Here is an 18,765-nt window from a genome sequence, read left to right as displayed (position 1 = left end):
CCTTTTGTTGTACATATCACAAGAATTTACCATAAGATGAAGTCTGTGGTATTTAAATTGTTTTTTTTGTGTGGTATAATACAACACATGCAAACAGACCTCATTATGACAGGATTACCACAGCACCTTTTGTTGTACATATCACAAGAATTTACCATAAGATGAAGTCTGTGGTATTTAAATTGTTTTTTTTTTTTTGTGTGGTATAATACAACACATGCAAACAGACCTCATTATGAAAGGATTACCACAGCACCTTTTGTTGTACATATCACAAGAATTTACTACAAGGTGCAGTTAACTACGTCATTGCCGTTTCCATGGTAACTGATTGGCGCTCTTTTGTGTTTGAACGCGCCTGTCACAGTCTGGCCTGCAGCCCCGCAGCACCATTTATTTTATATATTTATTAAGATAACGCAATACAAATTGTTATTAAGACTTTAAATAACTACTGTACGAGTGCCATTTCCCCTCCGGAGTGATGTTTAAAAGGTCCTGAGAGAAAACCGGACAGCAAAGTTACGTCACCACAATTGTTTTCCTGGTGAGTAACGTTAATTGTTTAACTTGCATCCTTAAAATTGTATGTGTGTACGTTTTACTGCATTAATTATATTCTCGTGAACATTAGCTGTATTTTATTTGCTTGTTAACACTACAACAAAAGTTTTGACGGTCGCAAATGCTCATTTTCAAAGTAAAATATAATGCAAGGGTTTTCTTGCAATCATGTTTTATCACATATAGTTTATTTAAGCCTTTAATGGGGTTTTTCAAATGTAGTATGTACTGGAATCACTGAGTATTAAACGGGTGGTCTGCAAATGCGCTGTATGTTATTGAGTAACTTCAAGGCTGTTCATAAGAGTAATTTATTCTTGAATCGTCTGCAGTAATTGCGCTGTATGTAAGATTCGTTACTCATGAATCAGACTATGCTGTGACGTATAGATAGGTACAGATCGTGCATAAGCTTTGTGGTTATAAATATCAGCTCCAAAATTAACATCAAGTCAGTATTTGCAAAGCAATTTTCACAATACATAACGTATGTACTGTTTTATAAAAAGCTAGCGTCTTAAATGTCTAAGGGTGTTAAACGGTGTAATTATCAGAGGAATCATAAACATTTACACAGTTCTTGTCTTAAAAACATTTGTCTTTGGAACACACGGCTTGGATTTGGTGATGGCTTTGACTGTTTATAACACTGTATAAAAAGATAAAATTGAGACAATTATTTGATCATCAATTATTTTTTCTTAAACTGTTTTTTTTGTTTTGTTTACAGGAAAGGAGAGATGTTATTGCCCTGAAGACATGATTCCTGAAAAAGGCAGTTATCAACAGATTAGATAAAGGGTCAAGCCTGCTGTGAGACTTTAATTTTGTGTTTAAATTTTTCATGTTAATTCATTTCACTGCATTTACCCTATAGTTTGTAGGGAATAATGAGTTATGCCTTAATGGTTTTGACATTGTAAATAAACTTGTATGATATATGTAGTATTGTGTGTCTTATTTGAAGGCTGATTTTATTAAAGCTCCTGCATATTTCAATGCATAAATGTACCTTATTTGTGAACTTGTCTTGTATGCTTGTAAAATTGCATAGAAAGCCACGCTTCCTGCATAAATGCCATTAACGTATTACTTTTTACAAATACTACAAACTACCACAGCATCCAACAAAAATACGACAAATCATCTTTCAACGGATATTACTGCAGAAGTATGACAGTAATGCCACAAAGTACCATAAGAATATTACAGGAATATTACATACTGTACAACAGAAAATCCTGTGGTAAATACTGTAGAAAAATGACAGTAATACCACAAAGTACCATAAGAATATTACAGGAATATTACATACTGTACAACAGAAAATCCTGTGGTAAATACTGTAGAAAAATGACAGTAATATCACAAAGTACCTCAAGAATATTACAGGAATATTACTATGTACAACAGAAAATCCTGTGGTAAAGCGTCCCAAAAAACCACAGAGTTCCGCACAATTACCACACAAGCTTTGTGTGGTACTTTTTATGTTTTATCACATGGAATACCACAGGATATTTTTGTAAGGGAACATTCCTTAATCAGTGACAGTCTGTCTTAATTTTAATAAACCAAGCTTTTGTTTTAATTTGTTTCACAGAAAATTATGACATACTTGTTTGACTTCCCCCATGGACCAAAGGTATTAGCATTTGCTTAACTTCTCTGTAAATAATCCTGTCACATATCACCGTTAATAAGAATGTACTTTATGTCATAGCATGGTACTCCCCACCGTCCGTGGCAGTCCTACTTCGACCTGATCCTAGTGGATGCTCGGAAGCCTTTGTTCTTTGGCGAGGGCACAGTTCTGAGACAGGTGGATACGGTGAGTGCATCATACAGAGTCATCTACTATTGCAAGAAACAAAAGCAGACTCTCAAAATCAGCAGGTGTGGTACTTGCTGAACACATTCGCACAAAGGTAAAGTCAGCAGTGAGTATTAATTGTTCACTATTAAGTCTGCTACGCACATTGGAACTAATGAGACAGCTTGAGAGGGAAATCATTGAACAGGTTTGCCACATTTGTGTGAGGTATTTCAGATCCAGTTTGACCAAATGCTGATGCACTGAAATAGAACTAAACATACTGAGACAACTTATTACAGATTGAGCAAGTCATGTGTGAATACGTGGGTGAATTGCCCACTTAATGTTCAAATGTCTATGTGCTGGGGAAATTATTAAAGTGGAGGTAACATGCTATATCATGCATTCTGACTTCCTTACACTGTTGAATGTTCTAGCTTTTCATGCTTAACATGGTCAACTTGTTAAAAAAAACGATATGACGTAGTATTTCTGTGCTTGATACACTCCCCCAGCACTGTAACTTGTTTCGGAAAGTTTTATTAAAAGTCTGAAACAGGGATCATATTCCTTTTATTGGGCAATTCTACCCGGAAAAGCACGGCAAGGCAAAAGAAAGAGCGCGCCAACCGTCAAGCGAGACCCGCTTGCCATCAAGATTGTCTGCGCTGTGTCAAGATTGGCTCGTTACTCTTGCAATAGTGAAATTTGTCTGTTTTAGGGGTGTCCCCGACTAAGGATTTACATAGTCAAATCAGAATTGTCACGTCTTGCCTATAGTCGACTGATAGTCGAATCAGACGTGTGTGTGTATGTTTGTGTGTGTGCGAGCGTGCATGTGGGGACGACACCAGGTGGTTAAGGGTACAGCGCAAAGTGCAACGCAACATTGATGCACCAAAAAACAATCACACATTAATTTTACAGAATTTGTTTAGAACAGAATATACCTTTATAATAAATAAAAGTAAAAAACGAAATAAGCCAGAATCAAGTCACAATGTGCAAAATAAATGTGTTTAGGCTAAATGTCTGAAATGCAGGGGAACGTCTTGGTTACGGATGTAACCTCTGTTCCCTGATGGAGGGAACGAGACATTGTGTCGAACCGACAGAATGGGGTTTGTCTTGAGAACCTATCATCTTCTGAGTATTTAGAAAAGGCCAATGAAAATTGGCGAATGAAATTTGCATGCCGGACTCCTCCCCAGATGTCCGGGTATAAGAGGGAAGCCGGCGTGCTCATTCATTCACCTTTGGTCTGAGGAGCCTTAAGCATCCTCCCCCGACTGCTGGGGTTGGCGGCCAGTGTTGTAGCATGAGGGACGCAACGTCTCGTTCCCTCCATCAGGGAACCGAGGTTACATCTGTAACCAAGACGTTCCCTTTCTGTCGGTCTCTCGATGTTGTATCGAACCGACAGAATGGGGTTCCTATGTAAGACGCCACAGCACTGAGCCGCGTCACAATCTCTAGCGGAGCGACGTTGACTGGCCTGGGCGAGTCAGACAAAGACGCTAACGTGAAATTATAACCATCCAGTGGAGAGGAAGGGGGACCCAGAGCTTTACCACAAAGTTGGGAAGCCCCTGCCACCGGCCGTCACGGGCGGAGGCCTAGTTCTCTAAATGGCGAGAAGCCGCCCGGCACCGTAAGGGCCACTGGGTAAGCATTATTCCCCCCCGGGGGAAAAACGCTGCAGAGACCACTACCTACCGTAGGGAGGAATTAGTGGAGAGACCACATGGTCTCACCAACAGGGGAGAACTCATGGGAAAATGTGCAGACTGCAGGAGATAACCGCAAGGTGGGAGTCCACCTAGGGAGGTCATGGGTTGCCGAGGTGGGAACCATTCATGAGGATACATCAGACGGAACAGCCCACGGAGGGGGGGTTACCACGTCTGGAGCACTAGGTCCGGTTAGAGCTATGTGGGAGATAACTCAACTGTTTCCCGGCCTAAGGGGGCAGGGCTGCTCTGCCCAGCCTGCTCCGAGGAAGGTGCTAGTGATGGAAAAAATGCCTGTTCTTTACCCAGTGGGGGAAAGAGGGGAGGCGTAATAGCCGCTGATCCCCCTAAGGAAGGGGGAAGGGCTTTCGCAGGCGTACGCCCTACCGGCTGCCGGTCCTACACCTTGCCAGGATGCGGGCTGACACCGGTTCAGCGCGTAGGTATTAGAACCTCACGGAGTTGTTGGGCATAGCCCAACCCGCAGCTCTGCAGATGTCTGCCAGAGAGGCGCCCTGAGCCAGTGCCCATGAGGGGTGTGCCTCACTTCCAACGGGCAGGGGCGAATTGAGATCGGTATGCCCTAACGAGGGCATCCACGATCCAGTGCGCCAGCCTCTGTTTGGAGACAGCCCTCCCTTCTGCTGACCTCCGAAACAGACAAAGAGCTGCTCAGAGCTACTGGGCTCTGCGTGCGGTCCATGTAGAGGCGCCGTGCGTGTACTGGACACAACACGGATAGGTTGGGTCTTCCTCCCCGGTGGGGAGCGACTGCAGGTTCACCACCTGGTCTCTCGGGAGAGTGGTGGGAACTTTGAGCACGTAGCCGGGGCGGGGTCTCAAGATAACATGAGAATCCCGGCCCCGAGTTCTAGGCAATCTGTGGACACGGAGGGTGCTTGCAGATCCCCTACCCTCTTGGAGGTGAGCGCCATGCGGAAAGCCGTCTTTATCAAGACTGAGAAAGAGCGGCAACCCCGAGAGGCTCGAAGGGGGCGGGGCCTCTTGAGGCCTGCCACCTAGGTCGCAAGAGGGTACGGAGTGCGGATAAGGTGGTCACCCTCTCGCACCCCTTAGGAACGTAATGACCAGGTCGTGCTGTCCCAGAGGCTACCCAGCACTTGGGTCATGATGAGCGGCCGTAGCGGCTACATACACTCCCAGTGTGGAGGGGGAGAGGTTACTCCCCAGTCTCGCTTGAGGAAGGGACAGCTCGTACCCGAGCAACTCCGCGGGTCTTCTCGCCGAGAAGAGAACCAGGATGAGAAGATGCGCCACCTATGGGCGTATAGCCGCCCAGTGGCCGAAGCCCTAGCCTGAGTGACGTCCCAACCAGACCGGGGGTGGGTCACTCAGGATCTCCTCGTCCCGTCCAGACATGGAGACCAGGTTCTGCCTTGGATGCCGTAACGTGCCCCTTCCCCTGGGGAAGCAGTTCGCCAGGGGGAGCGGCCAGGGGGGAGTTGTTGTGAGAGCCTTAGCTCCGAGAACCAAGTCCTGGTTAGGCCAAAAGGGGCGTAACTAGTACCACTTGATGCTCCTCTTCCCTGGCCTTGCACAGGACCTGTGCAATGAGGCGTACTTCCGCTTGTCCCGCGGCCAGCTGTGCGCAAGGGCATCCGTGCCAAGGGTTGCCTCGGACAGGGAGTACCAAAGCGGACAATGGGTGGAGTCCGGGAAGGCAACAAGACCACCTGTGCCTGGCCGAACTTCTCCCAAATGAGCCGGCTGCGCGGGGATGGAGTCGCCACTCTCCGCGAGGCGTCGACTGACGAGAGAGCGCATCGGCTGTCTGGTTCAGGACGCCTGGGGTGTGTGTGGCTCGCAGAGAACTGATCGCCTGCTGACTCCAGAGGAGGAGGCGCCGGGCGAGTCATGTTAGCTGCCGTGAGCGAATGCCACCAATGATATACGCCACAGCAGCTGTGCTGTCCGACCGGACCAGCACGTGCTTGCCCTGCACGAGAGGTAGTAGCCTCCTCAATGCAAGTAGCACAACCAACAACTCTAGGCAGTTGAAATGCCAACGCAGGCGGGGGCCCGTCCACCGCCCCGACACTGCTTGCCCGTTGCACACGGCACCCCAACCCTGCAGGGAGGCATCCCAAAGGGGACCCCTGTCCGCAAGAAGGTCATGGAGACCAGGGGGTTAGGGTGTGTCGGCAGAAAAGCGTGTGACCATACGCCTGCTGCCGGTGTGCCACGCTCTCCAAGGAACTTGACTCTGTAGCCAGTGTTGGAGCGGTCGTATGTGCATCGACCCGAGGGGGACCACCCCCGCCGAGGATGCCATGTATCCCAGGAGCCTCTGAAATTGTTTCAGGGGGACCGCTGACTGTCTGAGAGCTTCAGGCAGTTCAACACTGATCGGGCGCGCTCTGTAGTCAGTCGCACTGCCTCTGGGAGGCCGCGTGGGTGCGGGCTTCCTCGTCGCGGGTCTCGCGCCCCCCGCGGGGGGTGAGCGGGGCCGCTCATGAGGACAGAGTCGAGTTCCATACCGAGAAAGAGGACGCTCTGCACCGGGGAGAGCTTGCTCTTCTCAGTTGACCTGTAGCCCCACCGATCTAGGTGCCGGAGCACCAGGTCCCTGTGTGTACACAACAGATCTCGAGAGTGCGCCAAACTGAGCCAGTCGTCGAGATAGTTTAGTACCCGCACACCTCCTTCCCTAAGGGGAAGGAGGGCGGCTTCCACGACCTTCGTAAAGACTCGTGGAGACAGGGACAGACCGAAGGGGAGGACCCTGTACTGATATGCCCGTCCCTCGAACACGAACCGTCGGAACGGCCGATGTCGAGGGAGGATCGAGACATGAAGTACGCGTCCTTCAGGTCGATTGCCATGAACCAGTCCTGACACCTGACGGACGTCAGGATGCGCTTCTGCGTGATCAACCTGAAAGGCAGCTATAGTGTAGGTGCCTGTTCAGAACACACAGACCCAAGATAGGGCGCAACCCCCCGCCTTTCTTGGGGACAATGAAGTACAGGCTGTAAAACCCGTTGAACATCTCGGCTGGTGAGACGGGCTCGATCACTCCCTTCACCAGAAGGGTGGCGGCCTCGGCCCGAAGTACGGGAACATCCTAGCCTCTGACTGAGGTATATCGGATGCTGAACTTGGCGGGCGTGAGGCGACTGGATCGCGTAGCCGAGACGGATCGTCTTCCCTAGCCTGCCTGACAGCCTGGGAAGCCGGACAGGCTCCCAGAAATGAGACGGGGACTAAAGGTACGATCTTTTTCATCGTCCCCCCGGGGGGTGGTTCGATGGCTAGCAGTACGGATTCCTTGCCGGGGGAGGTCCCCCGGGGAGGAGATCGGCTCTGCTGTTTTTCCTGCCTGGCGACTGCGCAGCTCAACGCACTGTCTGACTGAGAGTGCTGAGGGCTGGTGTTTATACTCGACATTGCACTTCGCCATGACGCAACGTCGAGTTTACCGTTCACCGTCGAGCAGAGGGTGAGAGCGGCTGTGGTAACCCAGAGAGAGAGAGGAAACTCTCCTTTTTTGAGAGTAAGTGGGCGCTAGCCCCCCGGAGGGGGCCAGCAGATGGAGAGACGGGGCAGGATCCGTCCCTATCCGACTTCCCAGCGATGTGGCTGGGGTCGGGCCCAATGGTACCCTCGATCCCCCTGAGGTCTTCCCATGAGGGCCGCTTCGCTGCGGCTGCTGATGGGGCGATGGTCTCCTCTTCGCTGTCTCCTCCAGGGGGGGCCGCCTGAGTGGGGGGGGCGCCAGAGCTGGAGGGCGTCGAAGAGGACCAGGGCTGCTGGGAAGCAGACAGTGCACGGGACTCGACGGCCGAGTCGCAGCACGGAGGACTGCTTCTTTACTGTTGAGAACCCTCAGGGGGAGGCCGCGTGCGGGTCTCGTGCCCCCCGACGGGCGGGGGGTGAGCGGGGCCGCTGCGGCTCGACAGTAACACCAACCAGCCCCCCCTTGCGAGACGGGTGCGTCGAGAAAGCGGACCTTCTCGGCGTTACTCATCTGCGCAAGGATCAGCCAGAGGAGTTTCTCATGGACCACAAGTGTGGACATCGTCCGACCCAGGGCCCGCTTGGTCACCTTGGTCGCCCGTAGAGCGAGGTCGGTGGCGGCGCGGAGTTCCTGCATAAGCGCTGGGTCGGTCTTACCCTCGTGAAGCTCTCTCAACGCCCTGGCCTGGCAGGAGCCATAGCGTGGATAGAGGAGGCAGCTTGGTCCGCCGCAATGTAAGCTCTCGACACCAGAGTTGCCGAGACCCCACATGCTTTGGACGGGAGTCTAGGTCGAGCCCCCCCAGGTGGCCGCCGCCTACGGGCACGAGTGCACCGCGGCGGCATACTCCACCTGGGGGACAACGACGTATCCTCCAGCTGTCTCAACCTCGAGGGAAGAGAGGGTGACAGAACTTTGTTTGACATGAAACGTGCCGGAAAGGGGGCGTTCCAGGTCTTACTAAGTTACTCATGCACTTCCGGTAAACACGGCACTGGGGGCGGGCGCGGCTTAAAGCCACGCTCAAACCCGAGGCGCCATGTAGCCAGCCGCGAGAGGCAGTGCGGGCACTGCAACCCAACACTCACGGCGGCCCGGGAAAGCACGGCTGACATTTCGACGTCCGCTTCTTCCTGGGCTCGACCCCCCGAGGGAGGGAGCCCGAGGAATCGTCGGAGTCGGATGGCAGTACGTCACCCCCGATGCTGCAAGAGACATCTCATCATCACGCATCGTGTCCGAATACGTGATTGAGGAATAAGACGGCGGACCGTCTCCTGGGGAACGGTCAGACGAGCGAGACGAGGTGTGAACGGTCCGTGAGCCAGTGGCTGGCGCATTATCGCTCACAGTAATCCTTGTATCACCCTCGCTGCTTGTCGTAGCGGACGGCAGGGCCGTAGTCCTGCCGCCACGGAACATGGAGCAAACGAGGTGGTGGCTGAGTCCCGTGGGAACACAGCCACCCGTGATGCAACGTCTGAATCATCACCGCCCGCAGTGCGGGCAGGACGTATCTGCCCCAGCGTACTGGAAGCAGGCAGTGTCCGTCCCCCTCCTCGATGAGTGTGTTGCACCCAGCGGGACTGTTCTGTGTTTGCAGAACAGCGGGACATGCCACGCTGGAGAAATTTGCTCTTTTAGAAAGGAAATTTGCTCGAACACCTAGACGCCCAGGGGGAGAGTCACTGCAGGAAGGGACCGTCCGCTGTCCACGTCGTAGATTCTAGCAGAAAAATGATCACCAAAGATCGTAGAGAAGCTCATCAGATGCGTAGGCTCTGAAGAACAAAAGGTGAATGAATGAGCACGCCGGCTTCCCTCTTATACCCGGACATCCGGGGAGGAGTCCGGCATGCAAATTTCATTCGCCAATTTTCATTGGCCTTTTCTAAATACTCAGAAGATAATAGGTTCTCAAGACAAACCCCATTCTGTCGGTTCGACACAATGTCGAGAGACCGACAGCAAGGGAACATAATTTTCAAAAGACACAAATAGTAAAATGTATGGACATTTTCCTTAAACATCACGTAACAATGCTGTGCCATACAATACTAGACCAAATCTCGCCTCAAAACTATTTTAAAAACTACTCGTTAATAATGAAATATTTTTTACAAACGGGAATACAGCACGTTCACAATGAACTACCTATGAAGTTACTTTTTTACCGCATGTAAAGTAGGAATGCAATAAAGCATCTTACCATTTAAACCGTCAAAAAGTCCCTTTCACCTTTTTTCCTTCGCACTCTTTCTCCGTCCTCCTGACACGCACGCTTGCTTTCAGTGCAGAGAATGACAAGTTCCAAAAGTCTGCGCCATGCTTGTTATATGCGGTGATTTTGGTTATTTTACTTTATTTTATTTTTTATATCATGCAGCGCAAAGTTCAGTCTAAGTAACATACTATGTGCAATTAAACAGAAGGTGTTAATTCATATTTAAATGCTCAAACATTAAGTAAGTGACAAATGTTTGGAATTGGTGTACACATTCATTTGTGAGTAATCTGCAGGTGCGTGCGTTACATGCACAGAATACACGGAGAGACGCAATCCTGCGCTGGGTCATAGCCAGACCTCGCGCTCATATTCGCCGGGGGTTTTGGTACCCAACCCTAAAAATGTCCCATTTCTTTACACCATAAATAATAGTTTTAGTGCCGCAGTGCGTGCCCGTCTGCAACTCCACTGCCCATATAACCAAAATGGCCTGATCCCCATTGCATAACACATAGTCGAATCAGGCTCCTCCTATCAAAGCATCGAATCTTCGACGAATCGGGGTCACCCCTAGTCTGTTTGTTCACAACATTTCAGTGATAGATGTTATATAAACGGTGGATATAACACTGGATTTGGAGATCGTTTGAAACTGATAGATGTCGCGGTCCCAGTGCTAAAAGACGCCGGACATGAACTGCACACGGTAAGTGAAACTAAGTCATATGTCTGTGTTTTGTTGGCCATCGCCGTGCTCGTGTTGTTGTGTGCTCGTGCTGTAGTTCTGTCCCACTGCCAGCCTCCAGCAGCTCGTGCTTTTCAGGAAATAATCGTACAGATGTATCTATCTTTTAGAAATGTGATCAAACTAAAAACTCTTCGAAGATATGACGTATGCAATACTACTTTATAGGTACTCAAGATTAATATGAGATTGGCAGAAACTGCGTGTGATACCTGGGCCCGTATTCTTAAAGCTTCTAAGAATCCTCTAAGAAAGCTCTTAATTTAGCTTAAAAGTGATTCAGGATCAATCTGAGAGAAACTCTGAGCAAGGAAAAGACAAAAACTTTTATCTTAGTGAGGAGGCGGGGCTGACCCCGTTGCTATGTCTTTTGAAGACTGTGATTGGTTGGTTGGCCAAGAAGGAAGAAGAGCGCTTTTAAGTATAGGGTCATTAGTTTGAAATTGCACGTCATTTTTTTCTGCGTTACCATACTCACGCACACACACAGACACACACATATATTCTTTATTTTTTTATTTACCATGCTGTTAATGTCAACGTATTTGATAGAAAATGAACAGTGACACAATAAGTCTCTGTAAGTGCTGTAATTGTTTGTGTGATCACTATAGAAGATTGTGACAGAACCAAATCATTTCTGCTGCATAGCTGCATTTCTCCAGTTGCTAAATATGTTAATGTAGTGATTTCTTCTATTTCTGGTGCTATGGCATTTCTGCGCTGTTTTGGAGATGTTAGCGTGTCTCTAATAGGATCGGTTACAAACTTCTAATGTGTTGTCTTATTAACTCACTGTCATTCAATTCAATGTCATTTTATTTTATAGCGCTTTTACAATTTGCATTGCATCAAAGCAGCTATAGAAGAAAACCAAAACCAAGATAATCAAAAGTTGAACACACACACACACACAAAATCTGATAAACCTTAAAAGTAATATGGAAATTGTCATGCATTGCAACACATTTCTTCTCACTTTTCGTGTTTCATCCATTTTCTCTGCTGCTAAAGAAACTCTTAAGTCTCTTAAAAGTCCTCCTTGCTACTCCTAAAATTTTGGACCTTAAGAGCTCTTTTAAGGGTTAAGATGCTTTATGAATTACTTTCTTCTTTACTAGGATCTTTTCTGTAATTCTAAGGGGAAACGCCCACATTTCTAAGAATATTCTTAGAATTTTGTGACTAGGAGCAACTCTTTGCGATAAGATTTTTCATGAATATGGGCCCTGATCTTTAAAGTAATGGAAAAGATTCAGACAATAAATAAATATCAGACAGTCTGGATTGTCTAATATTCATCCTTTTTCTGTTGCAGACCACTGGCCGGCTGAAAATAGGAACATACACTGGACCTCTGCAACATGGCATTGTATACTCTGGAGGTGCTGGAAATTCTTTGACAAACATAAACACACTTATCCACTAAACACACAGATTCACATGCATAACATGCAAACATGCCTAACATCCAGGTCACCGTTACATACGTTCCGCTACAGATTAGTACTTGGTTGTATAGTTTTCCACTGCAGAAGCCCAGAGCAAAAATATTTGTAGTAGCAACATTTTGGGCAAAACAAAGAGCTTTTTCATTAAAGCCTTTTTAGAACCCAAAAACTCAGACTGCCATAAAGGATTAGTTCACCCAAAAATGAAAATTCTGTCGTCATTTACTCACCCTTAAGTTGTTTCAAAACTGTATACATTCCTTTGTTTCGTTAAACATAGAAAAATATATTTTTAAGAATGTGGGAACCAGTGAGTTCTGGGCAGGGTTGTATGTTAGCCTTTTTTGCACAATGCACCGGCACTAAGTTTTGTAGCACAGGCCAAACAGTTGTAACACAAGTATACATCTGTTATCGTCTTTATAAAAACACAAGTGCAGGTCATCACATAAATAGACTGGTAACCGAAAAAGGACATTAACGCTATACAAATGGATAAATTAGGGCCATATAATTTTTACTTTTTACCAAAATCATTTTTTCATTTTTCTGAGTTTTGTATTTTCAATGCTCTACTATACAGTAGAAAATACATTTGTCCATAAAAATACTGTATACAGTAGACTGCAGTAAAATCCTTGTGTACTATAGTATACACTTCTCTATCCCATGATGCCACGGGAGCAGAGCAACGGTCAAATTTCTAAAGTAAATCAAATAAATATAGCGGAAAACTTTAAGGCGGATGTCCGTTTTTAATGTAAGTGCTAGTAAATGAATTTCTCGTGACTAAATTATGTTTTTATAAACGCTCACATATACAGTAGGTTGTTGTTAATACGTCATAGGTCAAAGAGCATACGGGTCACATGACCATAAAACATGGTGGACGCAGTATGTCCGCAATGTATTCATACTACTCCCACTCATACTATTTAGAACGTAATGTTTTAATGGCTGATAGGTAGGTACTTATTCAGAACATACTGTCACAGTATGCGATTTTGGACACAGCACATGTGTTAATGTCCTTGTATAGTAAGATACAGACAAATCCATGAGTGTCATGCTTGTAACACATTAAAGTATGGAACTAATTCACTTATAGACACGCAGAAGAAGCAGATGACATATTTTAGAAATTTAGAAATTGTAGAATTCGGCTTTCGTGATTCCTTCTGTTTTCCCACATCGTGCAGATCATAGGGCTCTAGATCAATGGACTCGATGCAGCCGGAAAACAAGTTTTAATTGCAAAAACAAAATATAAACGAAAATAAACAGTGTTGCGCCATTAGTTAACACACGGACAAGCAAAATGACAAACGCACTTTACACAAACAAGCGGCGCTGTCTAACGTTAATGCACCTGCCAAACTGTATCGCACACGTGCTACACTATTCATTTATTCATAGCACAGACCGATGTTTTTGTAGCATGTGCGACATATATGTGCCCTGGTTCTGGGGCACTGTTGACTACCATAGTAGTTTTTTCCTACAATGGTAGTCAATAGTGCCACAGAACTGTTTTGTTACAAACCTTGTTGTAATTATAATTACTGTTTAGATTAACTCCGTGCATGCAGGCTGTAAAAAAGTGACACTTTTCTAAAAAAAAATTGTCATTTTGCTAAGGTTCCTCTGACATTATGTGTGACCTGCTCGGAGCAAAAGGGAAGGATATTGTGTACATTGGGGATCATATTTTTGGCGATATCCTCAAGTCCAAGAAGCGACAGGGCTGGCGGACGTTCCTGGTTATTCCCGAATTGGCTCAGGAACTGCATGTGTGGACAGACAAAAGCTGTGAGTATTGTCATGGTGATAGGAGCAGACGCACTCAACGGCCTGTTTCACACTGTACATGTGCACAGCAAATATTTATTTAATTTGCCACCAATTAGTATGGCGTCCAAGCTGTATGTGTCGAATCGATTCGACATCAGGTTTTTTTGCAACATAAGCTTTAAGCTTACATGATGAGTCTGTAACAACTAGTTGAAAAAAGACTGTTTAGTTGCACACACAGTGACAGGTACACAAACACATCTTCCCCCCTTTGATTATATATTATTAATTAAATTTTATTCAGAACAATTTTAAGCCAATTTACGATATTTAAAAGGATACTCCACCTAAAAATGAAAATTCTGTCATCCTTTACTCACCCTCAAGTTGTTCCAAACCTGTATACATGTTTTTGTTCTGTTGAACACAAAGAAAGATATTTGGAAAAATGTTAGTGTAGCGAGGAAGGTGGGGCGAGAGCCGTGGGGCGAGTAAGGCGGGGCCGGCGGCGTAAGTGGCAACGAGTGTCAGCTGTGCGACCGCCGGTCCCCGCATGCCTCACGGGGGAGCTCGGGAGCATAAGAGGACGAGCGACCGGACCATCGAGAGAGAGGACCCGGGCCCGGAAGTTAAGTGGAGTCAGTTTGTTTGGCCGGCAGTCGGCCGCGAGGGGCTGCCGGCCTGTTTTATTATTGTTTATTTACTTTCACGATTAAAAGTTTATTGTCTGAATGATGCCGGTTCCCGCCTCCTTCCTTCCCTACATTGAACTGTGTTACAGTTAGCAACTGACATTTCTGGGACATCATTGACTACAGCAGAGCAGTGCAGTGTTGGCTTGCTCACCGGGAGACTGCATTTATTATTTATTTATTTATTTATTCATTTATTTATTAGATATTATTTATTATAATGATCTTGCTTGGTCTATAAACACCATGCACTGTGCTGTGTTTTACCTTTCTGTGTTTTTCTTATTTGCTCCTGTAAAGCTGCTTTGGAACAATGCACATTGTGAAAAGCGCTATATAAATTAAATTGAATTGAACTACCTTAGTACAAAAGATGATTGTGTCTTTTTATGTTGTTATGTTTAACACAAAATGAGATATTTTGAAGGATTAAGGAAACCAAACAGTTCTAGGGCACCTTTGACTGTCATTTAAAATGTCAGTTGCTAACATTTTCCAAGTATTCCAATTCTTTCTTTGTGTTTAACAGAACAAAGAAATGTACGCAGGTTTGGTACAAATTGGCGGAGTAATTCATGACAGAATTTTCATTTTTGGATGAACTGTCCCTTTAACAATATGACAACCATTTTATAATTTATGTAAGTAAATATTAATACCCAAAATGCAGATGGCTACCAGTTTGAATTACTTTTTGTCTCACGCTTCTATTCCGATAAAAAAATGTCAGCAGATAAATCCTCCTTGTCTGTTTTAAGCCTGGTAAGACATTTTTTACTCCAATCCACACCTTTACAATTACCATTAGACTTTGTTTTTAATTTTTCCCTCAAATGCTGCAATGACTGTTTACACAAAGTGCAGGGAAATGCTTTAATTCAATTCAATTCAATTTTATTTATATAGCACTTTTCACAATGTGCATTGTTCCAAAGCAGCTTTACAGGAGCAAATAAGAAAAACACAGAAAGGTAAAACACAGCACAGTGCATGGTGTTTATAGACCAAGCAAGATCATTATAATAAATAATATCTAATAAATAAATGAATAAATAAATAAATAAATGCAGTCTCCCGGTGAGCAAGCCAACACTGCACTGCTCTGCTGTGGCGAGGAACCCAAACTCCAATGCTGAATAATGGAGAAAAAAAAACCTCGGGAGAAACCAGGCTCAGCCGGGAGGGCCAGATCTCCTCTGACGTGTCATAGCTGCACTCAGTGACCCCGACCAAAGCCACCGAGCAACGTCCACGAAGAACAGGGAGAGCCCACGAGCCGCGACCCAGGAAGCCCCACCCGCCGAAACCGTGCAGGTCCAACCCGGTCCCATTCCGTGGTCAACAACAGACAACAGAGGGACAACCAGGGAAAAGTAGTAATGGCATAATTAACTTTATTCCTCTGTTGTCCGACATCGACCACAAAACAAGACCAACCAGACCAGACCCACACAGTCCCAACAAATGAAACGCCCCGAACCACAACCAACAAGCCCCCCCACTCCCTACAACACCCACCCAGCTACCTCCAATCAAAGTCACTGAGTGCAGCCATAACTTCAAACTGCTGTCGTGTGATGTAAGTTTAGCATTAAATACCAAGTATTGTAAATTTAGCATTTATGTGACAGGTAGTCCGTCTTTGCTCTCGGTTGGGGATGGAATTGTCTGAGCTGGGCCGGCCAGATGGTCGCCTTTTTCTTGGGTGGTGATGGAATTGCCTTGGATGGAGCTGGATGGTCAGTCAGTCCGCAGGCTCTCGCAGGAGGATGGCACGGGATTTTCCGATGTAGCTGGCGTAATCTCTAGTTGTGGATGGGCATATGACGTTCATCTGGGCCTGGCGGAATCTCTCCCTACCTCGGGATGGGCATCCCGAGGCGAGGGCAGAAACAGAAAGAGAATAATTAGCGTAGCTGCTGTTCATTAGCTATGTATTAGTGAATGCTTGGCTGAAAAGATGTGTCTTTAATCTAGATTTAAATTGGGAGAGTGTGTCTGACCCTCGAATAGTATCGGGGAGGCTATTCCAGAGTTTAGGTGCTACGTATGAGAAAGCTCTACCCCCTTTGGTGGATTTAGTTATTCTAGGTGTTATCAAAAGTCTGGAGTTTTGAGATCTTAGAGAGCGTGATGGGTTGTAGTGTGGTAGAAGCTCTGTTATGTAGGTAGGGGCTAAACCGTTTAAGGCTTTATAAGTAATTAAAAGAACTTTAAAGTCAATACGATACTTAATGGGTAACCAGTGAAGGGTTGATAACATTGGGGTTATGTGATCGTATTTTCTGGACCTGGTTAGAACTCTGGCAGCTGCATTCTGAACTAACTGTAGTTTGTTTATTGATGCTGCAGGACAACCACTAAGCAGTGCATTACAGTAGTCAAGTCTTGAGGTCACAAATGCATGAATAAGCTTCTCTGCGTCAGCCACACATAAAATATTTCGCAATTTGGCAACATTTCTAAGGTGGAAGAAGGCTGTTTTTGTGACATTTGAGATGTGATTTTTAAATGACAGGTTGCTGTCTAATATAACGCCAAGGTCTTTAACTGTATTTGTTGGAGTAACAGTGCAGCCTTCAATTTGCAGGTCATAATCCGAAATATTCTGCTCACGTGTCTTTGGTCCGATAAGTAATATTTCTGTTTTATTAGAATTTAAAAGAAGGAAATTACAAGTCATCCAATGCTTTATATCGTCGATGCACTCTGCCAATTTGGATAGTTGGAAGGAATCATCTGGTCTTGATGAGATATATAGCTGAGTATCATCTGCATAACAGTGGAAGCTAATTCCATGTTTTCTAATAATGTTTCCAAGGGGCAGCATGTATATGGAGAATAGCAAGGGTCCTAAAACCGATCCCTGAGGTAATCCATAATTTACTTGCGTTAGATTTGATGATTCCCCATTTAAATGGACAAATTGATGTCTGTCTGATAAGTAAGATCTGAACCATTGTAGTGCCTGTCCCTGAATACCGGTATAATTGTGTAAGCGATCTAGAAGTATTTTATGGTCTACAGTATCGAACGCAGCACTAAGGTCGAGCAGGACTAGGAGTGAGATGTTACCTTTATCTGATGCTATAAGCAGGTCGTTTGTAATTTTAACGAGCGCAGTTTCAGTACTATGATGCGGTCTAAAGCCTGACTGGAATTTTTCGTGTATGTCATTATTTTGTAAGAAAGAGCACAACTGAGTGGACACTACTTTTTCTAGTATTTTAGACAGGTAAGGGAGATTTGAAATCGGTCTATAGTTTCCTAGTTCATTGGGGTCTAAGTTTGGTTTCTTGATAAGAGGCTTAATGACGGCCAGTTTAAAGGGTCCTGGGACATGGCCTAGATTAATTGACGAGTTGATAATGTTATAAATGGGCTCAATTGCAACGGGTAATAACTCTTTTAATAATTTAGTTGGTATGGGGTCTAATAAGCAAGTTGTAGGTTTAGATGTTGCAATAAGTTTAATTAAATCTTCCTGTTTTATAGGTGAAAAACACTGTAGCCTTTCTTTTGGGGCGATGGTTGGTACTAATTTATAGGACAGACTTGGAGGTTGAGTTTTTACTATTTTGTCTCGTATGTTTTCGATTTTCTCTGTAAAAAAATTCATGAAATCATTGCTACCAAGGTGCGGCGGAATACCCAGGTCAGGTGAAGTCTGTTTATTTGTTAGTTTAGCAACTGTACTAAATAAAAACCTTGGATTGTTTTTGTTAGTTTCTATGAGGTTACGGAGGTGCTCAGCCTTTGCTGCTTTTAGTGCCTTTTTATAACAGTTTGCACTCTCTTTCCACGCAATTTTAAAGACCTCTAATTGGGTTTGTTTCCATTTGCGCTCCAGTTTACGTGTTTCTCTTTTAAGGGCGCGAGTGGTGCTATTGTACCATGGTGCTGCGTTTTTCTCATTAATCTTTTTTGACTTCATAGGTGCGACAGCTTCTAATGTATTAGAGAAAATAGTGCCCAATTTGCTGGTCATGTCATCGAGCGATTCTATATTTATTGGTATGGTTATTAAAGGAGTCAGATCTGGCAAGCTCTTTGCGAAACTATCTTTAGTAGTCGAGGTAATTGTTCTACCCTGTCGATAACGAGTTAAACGGCTGATTTCTGCAGTGCGCAGTGTACATGTTATAAGATAGTGATCAGTGACATCGTCGCTTTGAGGTATAATATCTATATTGGTTAGATCGGCTCCGTGAGATATAATCAAGTCTAGTGTATGATTAAATCGATGAGTGGGTCCATTGATGTGTTGTGTT

At 45.4% G+C, this 18,765-nt stretch overlaps 1 protein-coding gene across 9 annotated transcripts in view; it reads left to right on the top strand.

The window, feature by feature from the left end:
* Positions 1–18,765, top strand: part of nt5c2b (5'-nucleotidase, cytosolic IIb) — a 155,192-nt gene that overhangs the window by 65,867 nt on the left and 70,560 nt on the right. For 8 of the 9 annotated variants that reach the window (XR_008962757.1, XR_008962756.1, XR_008962758.1 and 5 more), the window contains exons 11-14: positions 2,168–2,209; positions 2,288–2,395; positions 11,879–11,945; positions 13,650–13,820. Coding sequence is in view for 5 of the 9 variants with exons in the window: in XM_057330994.1 (XP_057186977.1) it covers positions 2,168–2,209; positions 2,288–2,395; positions 11,879–11,945; positions 13,650–13,820 (388 nt within the window). In the remaining 4 variants the exon portion in view is untranslated. The remainder of the gene's footprint in view (positions 1–2,167; positions 2,210–2,287; positions 2,396–11,878; positions 11,946–13,649; positions 13,821–18,765) is intronic. The other variant, XR_008962759.1, reaches the window with a different exon arrangement.

The sequence above is a fragment of the Triplophysa rosa genome, linkage group LG4 (assembly GCF_024868665.1).
Source record: "Triplophysa rosa linkage group LG4, Trosa_1v2, whole genome shotgun sequence".
Classification (NCBI taxonomy): Eukaryota; Metazoa; Chordata; class Actinopteri; order Cypriniformes; family Nemacheilidae; genus Triplophysa; species Triplophysa rosa.
This window is presented reverse-complemented; position numbering and strand designations above follow the sequence as displayed.